Raw genomic sequence first — 17817 nt, forward strand, 5'->3', positions numbered from 1 at the left:
TGAAGTACTAAATAAATTATTTACAAAGGAAACACTTTATACAGGGTCAGTGAAGGGCGCGAAATCACGACGAAACAAGATTCACAGAGCGAAGGATGAAGTGGGGGCCAAGTTTGACCTATCATGTTCAGACAAATGAAATGTCAAGGGTTTGCGAAAACTGTGGTTTCGCATCATGAATGGGATGAGTTCTGAAAGAGAATAAAGCTAGGGATGTAAGTAAAAGAAGCCAAGACAGAGTCTTTGTTTATTTCGCAATATTTTTATTATATTTTTTAGTTTATGGTGTTTTAAATTTTTTATTGTTTATAATCGTGATATCGCGAGGTTATTAATAATACCTAGTCTGGTGGTCGCCTATAATCATAGATAATCATAGTCTATAATCATAGATACTGACAGTCGCACAGGCAATAAACAAAAGAGTATATATGAGTTTATATCTACTAAAACATGGTAGTATGTGTAATATATTTTATATGCAGAATTAAAAATAATTGTAAATTACACTCTTACTATATATAATATATAAGGGTGTGAAATTTCATAATCCTCCGTCCACACATAAGGGCTATCCATTCGTAAAAAGGGGTACAAAGTTTTTGCTTCACATATATTAATATCCCGTTTATACATTGTAAACAATTAGTTTACGATATTTTCTGTATCTATAAGCTAATAACAAATTGAAATAGAAATTAATTAATACTGTCTTCCACACAAAAACTCCTGAATCTTGAAGATTATTTTTTTGTATTATTTTAAACTTATTTTAATGTATTGCAGACTAGCTAAGTAAGCTTCTCTAGCGCAGCTTGTGCCAAATGTCACTGTTCTTATTCGCTAATAATGTTGCACTGAAAGAATTTACAAATTCAACTAAGTTATTCTTTTAATTAAACCACTGTAAACAAAAAATTAAGTCTTTCATAATCATACATAATCAATTCTTTTTTAATTAGACTATTCTACATAGCTCAGAATTCGTTGACGAAACAGTAACTGAAATGGATATAAAATTAAAGACGCTATCAACTTAATTGTCTGTGGATGTCGGCATCCTGTTTCAAGGGTATGAAACAATCCCAATTACCCTGTGAGGGGTCAGGCCTTGTGCCCAAAGACCTTGTTTCGATGTTGTTTAATGTTAATATACACGTCGGTGCCCATCCATTGTTAAGTTCTCTGTGTATGTTATAACCAACAGCTTGTTCAAACTGAAAACATGTTTGCCCAAAAAGTTTAGTTATATATAATTTATCTGTATTATAAAAATAATAATGTTTCAGGACAATTCACACAGCGCCGTCTAGTCCCAAATAGAGCTTGCGTTATACCAGTACTAGACAACTAATATAAAAACATAGTTTTTTTTTGATACACAATATACAAACAATATAACGCGTGGTTTTTTCGGTTCCTTTATCTACATTTATATACTCATTCTTTCCTGTATGAAAGTTGAATCGCACGTGAAAGAGCGTAAGTACGTATTAGGCAGCATAACCTACAAACGCATTTTAAGTAAATAAGTGCCTAGTTTTGTTCTTTTATTGGAAATTAGGAAAATAATGCATAAGAAAAGTGCATGCCTTTTAAAACTACCGAGGTAATAGGTTTAAAATATGTGTGCATTTATATAAATTAGAGTGTAGATATAAATTTCACTTAAGACTAACTTAGTAAAATATACTCGTATACTAGGTGTTGAGAAAGTATCATAAAGATGTGGAAAAGGTATCATAAAGATACCTTTTCCCCTTCGCTACTTTGTAGGGGATTTTGTGGTGACTGTTTTAACAACGAAGGTGTTTTAACTTACTTTACATTACATGCATATTATTGGTGACCTGATCTGGCATAATTAATAGAGGAACTTTCATTATCTCTACAAAGTGAGCCTGTAATATCTGTATTATGCAATCATGATATACTCGTAATTGTGCCATCACTTTGATTAAACTGACCTATAATAAACTATTTATAAACTGAACATAAGATGTTTGCGGTCGTTTATTAAACGCTAGTGGTACAGATAATCTATTTATGACTAGCTATCAACTAGGCAGCAAAATATTAAACACCCTATGGGAATATCAAGCTTGAAGACACTGTTTTAGTTCACTTTATATTTACGATGAAGTAAAGTTTCTGAATTTACTTCGGTGTAACCTCAAAATACCTACAACTAACTATTTTGAAGATTCTTTTATTCTTGGATCATTTATCAAGGAAAGTATAGCCTTCTGTAAATATGACTAACACGAGCGTAGAGACCATAAAAATTGTTGTGTTAAATGGAGAAAATGTGATACATATGTAGTTGCACGGTTCAATTTAGCCTTTTTTTTACGTGGGGAGGTCAGTTCATCTCAGGGTTACCTTACGCTATTCTATTTTTAAAATGTTAATATTTTTTTTATAAATACAAGTAGATTCTTGTATTCGATGTATCTAAAAATGTTTTTTATTGAACACGACCGTCATGTTTAACGTAGATGAATTAGGTGCATCCTTACTTTTTATAAAAACAATATTTTACTTTTATATAATATAATAAAAAAATTGAAAATTCATTGCAATATTATCTGGCAAAGTTTAGTTCACCAATCATTCATTCATACATTTGCAATAAATCATTACGCCTGGCTTCTAATGAGGTAGGTAGAAAAATTTAACTCGTTATATTTCTACAAAAGAAGATTTTATACTCTATTGTTGAACTATAATGGCATATATAACTGGTGACTTCGGAGAATAACCTCTCAAACTGTAATAATAAGTTACGTACCTCTTTATTTTATTTAAACAGTTGTATTATCAATTTAATAGTGTCAATAAATTAAAAAAATATATAAAAATAAACAAATTTATTAAAAAGTCAGAAAAGTTAGTGTGAAATCATACTAAATGTTTAAAATCTATAAATATTAGAAGACAAAAATTAGACCTGTTACAAGAACTTCAAAATTGTAAAACAAATTTACATGATAAGGATTTAGAACAAAATAAATTAAAGAGTAAAATTCAAGAGTTAGAATCTTCATTATCTAATTTAACAAAAAAATATGAGTGTGCTCAACTTGAAATTAATAATTATAGTAAATCGCTGGATAAATTAATTGAGTTGGGAAATTACAACATGGAGCGGTTCACCTCATTGACAGAGAAATGTTGTTGTGAGACACCTGAATGGTATGAGGTTCCTTCAGGATCATCTACTGGGAAGTTCATTTATCCATAAACACAATATAAAAGAATCGCGAATAAATCCTTAGCCGCGCCTGTAATATAATCTCATAATATTATATCATACTTCAATGAAAAATATGTGATACTGCTAAAGAAAATAGACTAAAAGCGTAACTTATATAAAGTTGAGCGTTGAATTGGAAAATTGGTTCTGTCGACAATATCTATATTTCACTTCATACCCACCTGTTGAATTAATGGTAACTCATTCATAAAGTTACTTCAGCCGACAAGAATAGTAAAGAATTGCGACTTACGCTTTTCTCAATTGAATTTACCCCTTTAGGATTAGGATGTGAGCGTTAAGCATGCTAAGTAATGAATGATTGAAAGTATTGATCAAAATATTCTGTAACAGCTAAATTCCGACAGTTTTGTTCATATTTATATTGTCGATACTTTCTTAATTCTAGAACTTTTCAGGCGTAGTTTTTATATCAATCCAAACCCAGGACTATTAAGTCTATGTTTTAAGGGGGGCGGGGGGATAATTGTCTGTAAGTATATCATATAACTTAAAACGTACTTTAAATGTATCATGTTAAGTATGAAATTAAAGTAATTGTTCAATTAAATATAGTTGAAATATATACATACATCATTTTAACAATATTCAATGAAGCAATGATTAATTCTCAAGATGAGTAAACACATAATATTCTAGCAATATAATGCGACGATGATGGGCTACAAGCTCACAAGTTTACAACCTAAATGCTCGTTCAGGCGCGAATCTATTCACGAACCGTGGAAAATGATGCCGGGCTATTTACCACAATTTAATAGGAAGCCTGATTGTCTATTAAGCTATCAAAGGCAGCCTAAAAATAGTTCACTGTTTTAGTTAACCTACTGTATTTTATTCATAAAAGTAATTTAAAAAATATTTTACCAACGTCAAATAGTCAATTAGCACAAAAGAACTGCTTGTAATAAAGAATTCAATACTTGTGAAGAATACTTATAAGAAAAGGAATTTTCTAATTTGGTACAAAATCTCAGAACCTATAATCAAAGCGAAGGTTTGGAAATTATTTCAGTAGAGCAGTGATAAAATACTGGATATTTTAAAAATATTTCTTAACAACTGCGTGTATGTGTGTGTAAATAGTCTTGAGTATAGACAGTGTATAACAACTCACTATCTTGCTACTTCTGGTCAGGCCCCAGAAGTAGGAATCCCTACCACAGAGAATATATTCGCGAGCCTTCTGTCCAGTTCGTAAGAGTTTGTTTTCGCTTCACGACTCATTTGCAGACTATCTATACTTTTTATAATATGTATTCCCAGTCATTTCATATTTTGAAGAGGTTCAGGCACATAGAGCAGTAGGAAGAACTACGGCCAATTTGATAAACGATTATTATCAGTTAGGACGTTCTCATTTTTAACAGATTACACACACATATTTACGTGCAATACCGTGAAGTAACTGATGATCTGTTATAGTTTATGTTAATACCTATTTTGATTCTCTTTTTGTTATGTTTTCGGTTAAGTATAAATTTCCAAGAATTTATTTAAGAAGAAGGATCTGACAATCAGTTTTATAGTTAGTTTCGGCACCAGAAAACGACGTATAATGTAAAATTTCGAAGAAATAAAATATTATTATTACTAGAAACTTACCAAGCCTCTATTTAATATGTCAAACTCAACTGATTGAATATCAGAGGTGTTTAACTAAGGTCTAAAGTTTTCCATGCAAGCTCAAATTCCATTAAAAAGAGGAATCAAAAAATATAATCAATCCCTGATACCGCGCATAATAAAAACGGTCACATAGTTTCAAGCCAAAAATAGATATTAATGAAACCTTTTTATCGTTGTTACAGGCGACGGAGCGGGTGCCAAGTTGGTGAGTACGACAGCTGTAATTTAGGTGACAAGTACGAGCAGACACCCGCCCACGCCTACGCATTCTTTTGTTCGCTGGGTAACATACAAATCGCCATTTATTTTAGAGAAGTATATCGAATATCGAATGCTTTAAGGAATATCAATATAATGAATATTTACTGTCGATATAAACAGTAAAATGTTATTTGAAATATGAGATATGTGTGTAGTTCTTCTGTACCATTGTGTTTGTAGGCTATCTTTTGTAACACAAATTTATTGAATTTAGTTTCCTCTTACAATAATATTTCCTGCTAACATCAACAACTCTGAAGTTAATACATATATATACACAAAATCGTATGCGTGTCTTTTTTTATGAACTGCAATGGTGGTCTACCTTATGGTAAATAATAACCGTTGCCTATATACATATAGCACAGCAAGGGCATTAATGACCCCTGTGGTATCGCAACTGCGTTGCCATTTCAGAGGACTAAGTACTATAATTTTAGTGCCTTATCACATCATTCAAACCGAAAATAGATAGAATGTGGTGACGAACCATACAGACAACATTTTCCTGAGTCCACCTGTAAGCACTCTAATTACAGTAAATACAGTGTAATGTGAAACTACATAAAAGTATCATTAATAATATTATTTATATAATCTATGTACATATTTCTACAAAAACTATCCACCGTGTAGCAACATGAAATTGTATCTGCGGTAATCTAATGATGTCCTCGATTGAGTAAAGCTGATGTTATGACAGTAGCCTGTGATAACAATACAATAAGAATCAAACATAAATTCTCTTGAGAGTTACTTATTTTCGTAGATACAGACTAATAATTAAATATCTACAAATATTGTTCATATATATATGTTTATGGGGTTTCTTTTCAAAAAAAATAACTTTAGATATGTTATATGCAATTTTGTAAAAGTTATAAAATACTCATTGTTATTTCTACTACACTTTTTACCACAATCTCACATTAGGTGTATATAATCTGTGATCATATTGTACTTGATGAGTATGATTAGGTATATGTTAACACATACGCGATATCATTGTTATTAAGCATACAAAAGTAGTGAACCAGTAGTGAAAATTTTTAAATAAAATATCTTGTGAATCTATAAATTACGTATCTATAAATAAGTACGTATAAAAAAAAATTCTACCATTTTAACTGCTGGAAAAGTACTTGTACTGGAGGTAGATTTTTTGCAAAGTTATTTGCAAGCGTCTCTCGTCTCGCCTATTTCAAAGCATTTCAAGCAGTTGCATGGCATTTTCCTATGCTATATTTCGATTGAGAGTAAGATCTACATGGAGGCATCAAGATCTCAGTCCTTCGGAATGGCAACGCAAGAGAGGTACTACTTGTTATTGTATTATTAATGACAACCCATTTTTTACGAGGTATGTTAAAATGTTTCTCCCATATTTGTTAAAAGTATCAAATAAATGATTGAATGTCAATTAGGTCTGGTTATTTAGGCCAACACGATGAACTTACCATAAAGTAATAACAATGATTTATAAGGGTCAACCTGACGTGATATATTGCTAGTAATAGGACCATTAGTCTAGTCAATACTCATTATTATGGTCACCTCCACCCCTACCAATTCTTTATATTATTCTCAAGTTGTCACATATCAAATAGGTTTATTGTCTCATTAACATGTTTTTCGCATATTTAATGCATGTAGCATTAGAATTATAATGAAAGAGCTAATATGAATGATCGCTTCGTGGATGATTTTTTAAAAATGAGCTGTTATACGTGGCTTTGTATTTTTTTTTTAACAATTAAAACCTACGTTAATCTATCGTCACATCAAATTTCGCTAAAATCCTTTTAACTCTTTAGTTCTGATAAGGTAAGAAATAGTCACACAAACTTTCGCATTTATTATGACTGTTAATAGTAATACTTAGTATTAACATCACGTACAGCTACAATGCGATTGTCATTTTACTGCGACAGCACGCTGTGCAATATTGTGTATCTGTGGCGCATTACATTTTGCGCGGGAAGACAATATAGAGACTTCTTCAGCAGACATACTAATTTGTTGTATTCATTGTTAATTATTTTACCTCATTCTATATTACATTTTATATCTGGAATTTACTTCTAATACAATATACTATCTATATATACAATAACCCGAGTATACTGCGCCACACACAATATCAGAGTGAAAGAAAGGATGTTTTGGACATTGTGCGTTATTGAAATGACTATAATTTCTTAATATATATCTCCTATTTCATTTGGTTAGAATTTGAACTTTTCTATTAATTCGAAGTAATAGTTAAGAGATACAGAAAGGATGAAAAAATACACATAACTTTTACGAGAATACGTTTATTGCTAAGGGATTAATTGTATAGTAAAATAATAAATGGCCTTTTTGGAACCGGATCTACAACTGTTGCAGTTACTTACTTCAAGCAGTTGAAATTAGGTATACAGATATACTGAGTTGAAAATTAGCGTATTAATGAAACTGAATGACTAAAATTAATTTAAATTAAGAGAACTTATTTTTAATAAAACCATCGTAAAAAAGCGGAATACGTGATCAACTTAGTATACACATGCAGCCAAAAATTATAATTTTAGATTTTCTCGTTGTTTATTAGTGAAAGTGGTTCTGTTTCATTAGTTACTTGGCTTTTACTTAGTCTATTGTTCACGGCCAACCCTGTATTCTTTACATACAATAAAGTAGTAAAATCGTGACGAGATGAAAACTGTTGGTTTGTTTTATATTTATATTTCTAAATCTTGTAGTTAAACATATTAGGTTAGAGAAAGTTGGGAAAGATAGTCCTAAGATACTACCTAGATTGAGTTATCATAATCAGATAAATCCTGAATGGTCAATACATCAAGAGTCTCTGGAACGTGTACATATGAGAGGACTTTATTCATAACTTGAAGCTAGTATGTTGATGAAGTGAAGTATAGGCGGTAGGTTTCTGGCAATCGGTTCTCTCTTTTTATCCTGTAAAGAATCTGGAGACACAATATTGTTATTACTTCAGTTTCTATATTCAGCTATAAGCTTCTGGATGCAAATATCTCATTCGACCACTTTAGTATTCTGTACAGCGAATTTCTTGGCTTTAAGTATGCAAATAAGATTTTATTATTACTGTGATGTGACTTAGAGGCGTATATTATTCGGTATATTTTTGGAGTTGGGTTGGATCTTCTTAAACTGTGCTGTTCAAAGTTAATTGGTTTAAGTCGTTGTTTATGAATGAAATTTATGAATTTTGCGGCTCAGTCTGTTAATGATATAGTAATTATTAAATAATAGATTGTAGACTTCAGTGGACTTCGCTGCGTCAAAGCTAAAGTACTTCTTCATATTAATAATGAATCCTTAGACCAAATCTGACATTATATTTCTTCTCAGATAGCTATTTCAAAATCGATCGCGTAGCTAATTACAGCGTACATAACATATCAGCATGCCGAGAGTAGTGAAGTTGAGAGAACCGACAACTGATAGGGAAGAATCGTACACTTTATGGACACTATCGTGGTATAAAAAAATGGACGGACGGCTATATAAGTAGGAATTCGATGCAGTTAGATCCGTAGAACAATGGGAAAACCTCTACAATAAATGATGTACATAATTGTTTGTAAATAAGGTAAGTAAGGTACACGTAGAAAAAAAATACACAGATTGGTATAAAAAATATTTATTTTGTATTGTTTTTATTATTGTATTGTACCTTGTACCGATTATTACTTTTCTGAAATATCGGTAATTCAATAATAGGAATAATAATTATGATTTCTGGTATTGTACAACAAATACTAACAAACATATATGTACCCGTCCCTACAAATTCATATCTAGACAGACACGGATAAATATATTTATCAAATATTTGTATTGCTTGAGATATATTTACTTTTCTTTTATTTATATCTGTCATAAAACAGAAATAACCACAAACTAAATACAGAATCCGTAGAGCTACTGAAATGAATTTCTAAAATTAGATTATTTCAGAGGCTCCTTTACAAAAACATTGAAGTTGGTAATGTGAGTTAGGTATTTATAGCTTGGAAAACTTCTAATGTTCCTGTGATGTTCGGTTTAATTAAAGTTTTTAGACAGTACTGTACTTTGTAAGTAAATATATTTGTTTAATTTCCTTATGTGCGGTCCATTATCATCCATCATTTCTGACATTTACAGTCTACATCTGAGCATAAACTTTTCCCGTAGACTGGAATTAAATTATAAAGTACATAACCATGACATTCTCCTCTCAGTCCTTAGAAATGGCAATGCGTAAGTGGTTCGCGAATCCGCAAGAGCCACGTGACGATGTGTTGCGTGTGATGCTTTGCTATTGATGTTTATAAGGTACGGCTGCCATTTGCCATCACATAGACCGTCAGGTTATTTGCCATTCCAAATACGTAAAATCTATATATTGAGTACTCCAGAACCAACCCCATAGACTCCCTGTAATATACACGGTCTATCTAGCGAGGGGTGTCGCCCTATATTGCGTTTGCCCGTTAAGGGTCACCATTACCGAAACATACTTAGGTATATTTACTGTTTAATTATTAAGTGCCTACAAGGTTTGTTAAAAATAATGTCAATATCATAGAGAAGAAAATCGGAATATTTAAATATGATTTAATAGCTTTTATGATTGCATTACTTAATTTGTTTGTTAATTTATTTGTTTTGTTCCAGGATGTGCCGGTAGAGCAATTGGAAAAATTGAAAATGGGTGAGTATTAAATTATTATAAGTAAAAATAGAGGTTTGGTACATTGCAAAAGTACGTAGTACATAGCTTCAATATACAAACAGATTTAGATCTTTTTTAATAGGTCTATAAGTTCCTGTGATGAACATCATTCAACTTAATAGCTAACTGCAGTAAGTTAAAAAGTATATAGCTAAGAAAATACACTAAATGAAAAATGTCAAAGTCAAGTTCTAAATTTTATGAAGATATTTACTCTATTAAACAGTTAGGACTCGTTGAGAACATTTGTTCATTGGTTAATACTACCTTTTGCTACTCTTGGCCATCATGAGTGCCAAGTCTTGCTGACACATCAAACATTATATTGAACATTTTGGGTAAAATTATATATAAAATTCTCGTGTCACAATGTTAGTTACCATTCTCCTCCCAAACGGCTAGATTGATCGAATTTATGAAATTTTATATACATATTCAGTAGGTCTGAGAATTAGAGTGGTAAGAGATATCCACCCCTAAATATATTTTTTAAATTTTTTGACATATTTTTTTATTTATATTAATATTATTATTTAGGATTGAAAAATACATACAACCCTAAATATTCACCCTTCTATCACCAACCCCTATTTTTTTATAGCGTTATTAATTTATATGGCAAAACGTTCGCCGAGACAGCTAGTAAATAATAAAAATAAATACTTTCCTTACACAAAGAGAATATGCATATTGCCGATAAGGCAATATAAGTATAATAAAAATGCAACTGATCATTATCTGTACATTTAAGATATATTTAAAAAACTATTATAACTAACCGAAAACAATTTTAGAATTTCTATCTTGGTTTTTACGTGTATTAATTATTCTTCTATATGACTTAAGAGATTTGGATAGGCTTTTCACTAATGTATTCTGGTAAGAGTCTTTCAAATATAGATTTTGTTTTATTCTAAAATGTTGATAAACAAAAAATAGTGTACGGATACGATTACGAGTTAAAGTACATAGTTTGTTAATTTTTGAGAACTTCACTTTGCACAAAGGTTGTCTTTCTAAATTCTTAATAGGTATATATGTTAGACTTTGATTATTTATATACAGTAGGAGCATTAAATAGTAGAGATTTCCGAATTTAATATTAAACTTTCTCGTCGACCCACTGCTATCACAATCTTGCTGACACATAGCCTATATTGAACATTTTGTTGGTTTTGCTGTCTCAGTAGTTTTATATTCACCACGCTCTAGTGTTCGTTCCTTATACAGAGTAATATTTGCATATAGCAAAATTCGCAAAATGTATCTCTGAAAATTACTTCGCACAATGGTAGTATTATGAAATTCTTAATAACAATAGCTGCTTCATAATACTACCTATATATATATAACATCGATCAGTATTGTTGTCTACCTGTAAAGTGTATTTTAATGTACGGTCCTGTCTGAGCTGTAAGAGTAATCCGGGGGCGTTGTCAAGTATAAAAGGAGGCAACAATAAGGGTAGGTACCTATCTAAGAGTACCTCATAGTTCAATGAACCGGCTGATTTAATTGCTTTATTACAATCTTAAGAATCAAATGAATTGCATCTTTATAATATGACGATGTAGATAGACATAGTAAAAGTGATATTGTAGCTTTATGCTACAATATCACTTTTGTTTGTAGCTTTATTGAATAGATAGACTGATTATTAACGCGTTTGTCTTGTTTTACATGATTTTATTTCTTAAGTTACCTATTTCGACAGCATACATTCATCTACTTACCTATTCTCTTTATTTCCATAGAGCGTGGATATAATAAAAATTTCATTAAATTCTGATATTGAAATGCTTATGCTTATGAAATTAGCCTCTTTTTTTTCAGGTAGGAAAGGCAAAAGGACTCAGCCCATACAGCCAAAATCTTTAGTTTAAATTAGCGTCTTTATTTTATAGTTATTAATAATATTTAAAAATTTAAAATAAGAGCAATGTTCGTATTTTTTTCACATTTGAAAATAGAATGCCAATTTCAATAATAGACAAAGCACAGATTAATTATTTTGATTTATACTGGATCATTTGAATTCTATTATATATTGGTTTAGTTCGCTTTATTTTACACATTGTATAGTATTACCTATTCAATTCATAAATAAAAATTACATGACGTAATGAATATTTAAACGAATGTCAATTCGTAGAAAGTTAATCGATACCCATTTTCCTCGTCTTCTATCTAATTAAAGTTTAACAAGACCACGATATTACAATATACCAACTTTGATTACATAAAAGTTCTACGGGGAGTAGATTTTACTTCTAAAGATGGAAGTACTAAGGATGTGTTTATATAGTTTACAAAACATATAGCAAGGCTTCATGTTATTATTTGCCACAACTTATTTATACAAATCAGAAATTAGTTGGTTGCCAGACAAAATTCTGTTCCTTAATTATGAATAAGGTAATTTTGCTCTGACTTGTACGTCTGTCTTCGAAGTTAATAGAGAATAAATGCACGGCGCATATAAATGTATCTATTTATCATACGTCTATTCTCCGTGGTGTGAAAAATATATTAGAAATTTACTGTTACTTGTTACTGAACTTTAATGTATAAAGAAAAATCAACTAGAAATCTAAAAGTATAACTTCGCTAGCGCAGAGTACATGGTAAGATGCGAATTGAAAGTACTTGCAAATTACCTCAACCCTTCCATATTGCAAGATTACGGTATGAATGAGGGTTTTTAGAGGCTGTGGTCAGCGGAAAGTCTCATATATTTATATGTAAATTTCTATCTAAGGAAATACGGGTGGCGTAAAAGCATTCTATCTATTCAAAAATTGTATAGATTCATTATAGAAATGTATTATATATTATAGTATATTATTATATATTAGTATTTAATTAATCTAATCGTATATATATACATATGTATATTACTTATTGATTTCATCTTTTTGAAAACATACACTGTTCAGTATATGTTTTGTAAAACTGGGAAAACTGTGGCGGGTAAAAATCTAAAAATAAAATTATCATGTACTTATATTACTTGGCAAGATGCATAAATGTGTTTCTGTGTACAACTAGCTATTACCCCATGACTGTATCTGCTGTTATGAAATAAATAAAAGCCTATATTTCTTTTAGTGATATAATTTATGTTCATCGTCAAATAAAAAAAAGCAATCAATAGACAGACAAGAATTAATAATAAGAACAAATAATTAATAAACTGCCCAAACGAATTCATATTAGATATGTTTTTTTTATTATTCCTGTATGTACTCAACTATCTACTGATATAATTAAAATGTACCTATATAGTATGACGGAGATAACTAACTTTCGTGGCACAGGTTTATCTATTTCGAAAGCCAGGGCTTGCAAATGTATTAAATTTACGGTATATTTTTGTGAATAAAACAAATATTAGCTGTATGTACTTATTTAATACCAATCAATCAAATTATCTATTATCAAAATTTGCTTTATTAAATTGGTCTAAATTCATAACATAAAATTGTATTGAGTAAACTCGGATGATTTATTATTCAAATAATGAAGAATGATGTTTACTCCCGGGAAGTGAATTACGAGAATTACATAACAAAACGCGTAGAAACTTCAGTTTCTATATTAAATTTTCCGGGAATAAAAATAGTAAATTTCAAGGGAAGCATAGCAATCTTAATCCTCAGAAGTGGCAATGCAAAGAGTACCACGGGTGACAAATTAAGATACTGCGAATGGTATACAGATGGTGGTACACTCGTACCTCGCATACGGGCTATTCAAGTATGTAGGCGATACTACAGCAATCAGTTTCCAGGTGCGCTATCAAATAGCGCTATTCAAGTATGAAAGTGATCACAGTAATTAGTTTCCATCATGTGGGCTGCCAAATAGAAAAAAATGTAACAATTATTGTTTTGGGTTCCTTTATGTTGACAAAATCTTCTAACAATTATAATAGTTACTAGCGGTTTTACCCGCGAGAAATTTATAGCCTGTGTTATTCTGATGTATATATTGTAAAGTTTCCTTTAAATCTATTCAGTGGTTAGGAATGCATAAATATCCATTCATACTCAGAAATTTTCGCGTTTATAACATTAGTAAGTTTCTCATGAGGTATATATCTATGTACAGATAGCGATCAGTTCAGTCACAGATTAATCAAAGTATTTTTGTATAATACGATGAAAATGTATTTATTGTATTATACATAAATAATTTGACACGTGAAATTTCATTTAGTGTTCACATTACTGTATGACGCCATAAGTGACCTTTAGGTTTTACGGGGAACGTCAGTACGCATCATCAAATCACATATATTTTGACTTATTTAAAAACATGTAAAAGAACAATTAATATGCTTCAAAATAATATTTATGTATTTCCTACTTAGAGATATGAAATATTTACCTAGTTACTTAATTTATTCTTATACTAACACACTAAGTATAGTTATTAATACACTAGTATTAATAATTAGTATACTTCAGAGGTATGTACTCAACGATAGTTAATTTAATATATTCCTTTTTCATATTTCTCTCTTTATAAATTTAGTCTTAAATAATTACATAAAATATTAATTTATCTAAATCTAAATATATACAACATTTATATAAAATATAATTTATTCTCTAATAAACATAATAAAATAGGTAACAAAAATAATGCGATTTCATTTCAGTTACATTAGTTGACCGACTTTCATCAAATAAGTCAAGCAATTATTCTAGTTACTATTCATAACCACAAAATTTACATGAATATAAAAGATAATATTTAACAACATTGTTACCGTTTGTAGATAACGAACGATTCCCACGCGTATTTCTATTAATAAAACGGCCCAAATTTCTATAAATGTGATGAGTAGGTTGTACGAATTTATCTGAAATAAAGTCTTACACAATTAAAATACCTGCTTACATCTGAAGTTTATAGAATACTAGTTGGAACGTGTGACTTTGTTTGCTTTTAAAAGAAATAAATTTTACTCGTTTTCTAACATTTTGCATTGATGCTTCTTAAATAAATGGGCTATTCAATACTATAAGATTTTTTCAATTAGAACTAGTAGATCCTTTTAGTCTAATAAATGATGTTAGTATGATACGAGATGAATCTTAATGTTTTTCAAACTCTTTAAGAGTTTTAGCAATTTAAACAAATATTATCTTAGGAGTTGAATGAAACTATAAAGCAGGCAGTGGGAATATATATAAAAAAAAACTCGGTGATATTTTTTATTGAATTCGCGAAAATAGTGTAACAGATACTGATAAAAAGTATACTTTAGACGACTAGTCCTAGAAAAGAAATAAATCCTAAGAATTTAAGACTTTATAATAACAAATCCTCTCATTATTAGTTTTTAATACCGCTTTTTTGATGTCGTAATTACCTTCCTTGAGGTACCAGCATTGTTAGATAAAATATTGCCTCTTAAATTCGAGCAATAAAACTTTTTTATTATTTCAGCGGAATCCAGTAAAGAGGCTGTTCCTGAAATTGCCGAACACGTGGAATATCACAGACTTGGTGAGTATAATTTTGTATAATATTTTCAGAATTTTCTAAGGTGTACAATTACAATTTATGCGAATATGCTCAGGTTTTTCTTATAAGACTAGAAGTTCACGTAACAAGGCACATTGTTAGGAATGTGACCAGTCTTAATCCCTTCCCACTCACACACTGTGACGGCGCTTGATAATGACATCATTTGACACAGTGTACAGGTATCTTATGGATAAATGTGGATAAATATTTACATTTCACACAAAATACGCTACTCAATATCCTAAGTTCTTTGTAAATTGTGTATTCCAGCTGCAAAGAAGGATCTCAAGTTGGTAATTAGTTTCGAACTTTAGGCGGTAGATGACGCCTACGCCAGTTTCAATGACGGTTAAATTAGATTAATAAAAAATATTTACTTATTTTAGAGAAATACGACCACACCGTTTATGTATAATTTAATGATCGGATGAAGACTATTAACGTTAATCTCAATTTATGCAGCAACCAAAAAGTATAATCGTTATTACTTAATATCATAAATTTGAAAGTGAGTTTGTTTGCTTGCTTCAACGGCTTAATCAATCTTCATGAAATTTATCCTGTAGCTAAAATTTGGGATGGAGATGTACATAGGCTATCCCAGCCAGTCAACTAACTCCAGTCACGCCGTCTAAGTCGAGATTAAAATTATGTACCTAAAGCATCTGCAATTTTAATTTTAATCTAAAATCAGTTATTTTATTGCCATAAATCCATAAACAAATGAAACAAAAAACGTTTAAAGTCCACATGAAATGTACAAATTAATTTGTTTACACGTGTCAAACGCAGGTATTGTTATTACAAAATTAAAGCGTATCAGATTTTTCAATATTTACATAAAATGTTTACACTCCGCTAAAATTGTCCGCGGCGGTAACATTGTTAGGCTTCATCCAATTTTCTCTTATTGGGATAAACAACATTAATGAATAGGTATTTGAAAATACCCAGTTTAATTTTGATCTTAAACTCTATAATCTTATGAAATACTCTGGCATGTAAATAAAATTGGCATACTTAATTTAAATTCAAATTATGGCATCCAGATCATAAGAAATAAATTTATGTTAAATGAGTCTATTGAGAAAATAAAACGAAGCTATTCCCAGATAAATTGACCTTGGACAGATCGATTTTATACAATCTAACTTTATTAAAGTGACGCTTATTCATTTTAATTATAAGTATTACAAATGTAATTAAACATCATTTCATAATTTTCATGAGACGTTAAGATTTTTATTTAAAAAACCGACATCAAACGACAAAATTAACACGAGAGCAAATTGTCGTATTTTTTTTTATTGCAAAAGGAATCAGCCTAAATATACAGAAAAGCAAAAAAAAAAAGAACCTGAATAATAAAAAACAACAGTTATTTATACGAACCATAATAGGATTAATTTCTTACACGTCGAGATTAATAGGCCTTTCGCGCTAAATGGTGTAATATTATTTTACATATGATTGTGCCATCATATATTCACGCATTCGTAGTAAAAAAAAAAATATTCACTTCTGTTTGATGAATACAATATTGATTATGTAAGCCTCAATTATACTGATACAAGCATATAAAGCGATACACACAAGTACATTATATCGATCGTAGCATAATTTTAGTAATCTTTGTTTTATCAGCTGTTATGATAATACTGACAAAGGGGATCTATTTTGCCTAACACATGGAACTTCACGAACAATACAAGTGTGCCTGCGACGTAATTTCAGACTCGACTTTCGACTTCATTCTATAAATTACCACGGGAATATAATATAATATTAATGGTTCTCCTAGGACAAAATAGCTATGTTTGTTTATTTTTACTGTAACAAGTTGCTACATCCAAGTTAGGTTGTATAAGAATAGCAATGATAGAAAATGGAGATCGGTTTATTGGCCATCGATTTTCGAGAAAGTTATTACACAAGAATAGGCTTTATAGCTTTGATCCTGCGCCTATTCCATTGGGAATAAACATTAACAACTTAAAAATGATATAAATACATAAACATAAATCGACGATATTTCGCTAGGATTGGTACCTTTATAATCCAACATGGTTTTTGTAACTAACTTGACGCGTTATCTGGATATTGGGTACGGTATGAACAAATATTTATGTATAGTTATATATATAACGTATAAATAATATTTGGCCCGCCTTCCGTACGAAAACCATATTCGAAATATACCGCTTTCACAGACAAAATACAATTTGAGTGTTAGTGTAATATATTTAATATTTATACAGTAAAGTAAATTAATTACTTTATTAGATTATTTTCGTGTTCTTGTTGTTTTTTCAGCATGCTAACGTACCTATTTGATTATAATAAAATTAATTTGTTCTTGTTATGTATA

The 17817-nt window shown here is 30.2% G+C and overlaps 1 protein-coding gene across 1 annotated transcript in view; it reads left to right on the forward strand.

Moving 5' to 3' along the window:
- The window catches only part of LOC131855184 (uncharacterized), an 81742-nt gene that overhangs the window by 47606 nt on the left and 16319 nt on the right, over positions 1-17817 (forward strand). The window contains exons 3-5 of the mRNA XM_059206428.1: positions 5089-5111; positions 9854-9890; positions 15369-15428. Coding sequence (XP_059062411.1) covers positions 5089-5111; positions 9854-9890; positions 15369-15428 — 120 coding nt within the window. The remainder of the gene's footprint in view (positions 1-5088; positions 5112-9853; positions 9891-15368; positions 15429-17817) is intronic.

This window comes from Achroia grisella, unplaced genomic scaffold (genome assembly GCF_030625045.1).
Source record: "Achroia grisella isolate CSIRO2021 unplaced genomic scaffold, CSIRO_AGI_Agris_v1 utg1320, whole genome shotgun sequence".
NCBI classification, from domain to species: Eukaryota; Metazoa; Arthropoda; class Insecta; order Lepidoptera; family Pyralidae; genus Achroia; species Achroia grisella.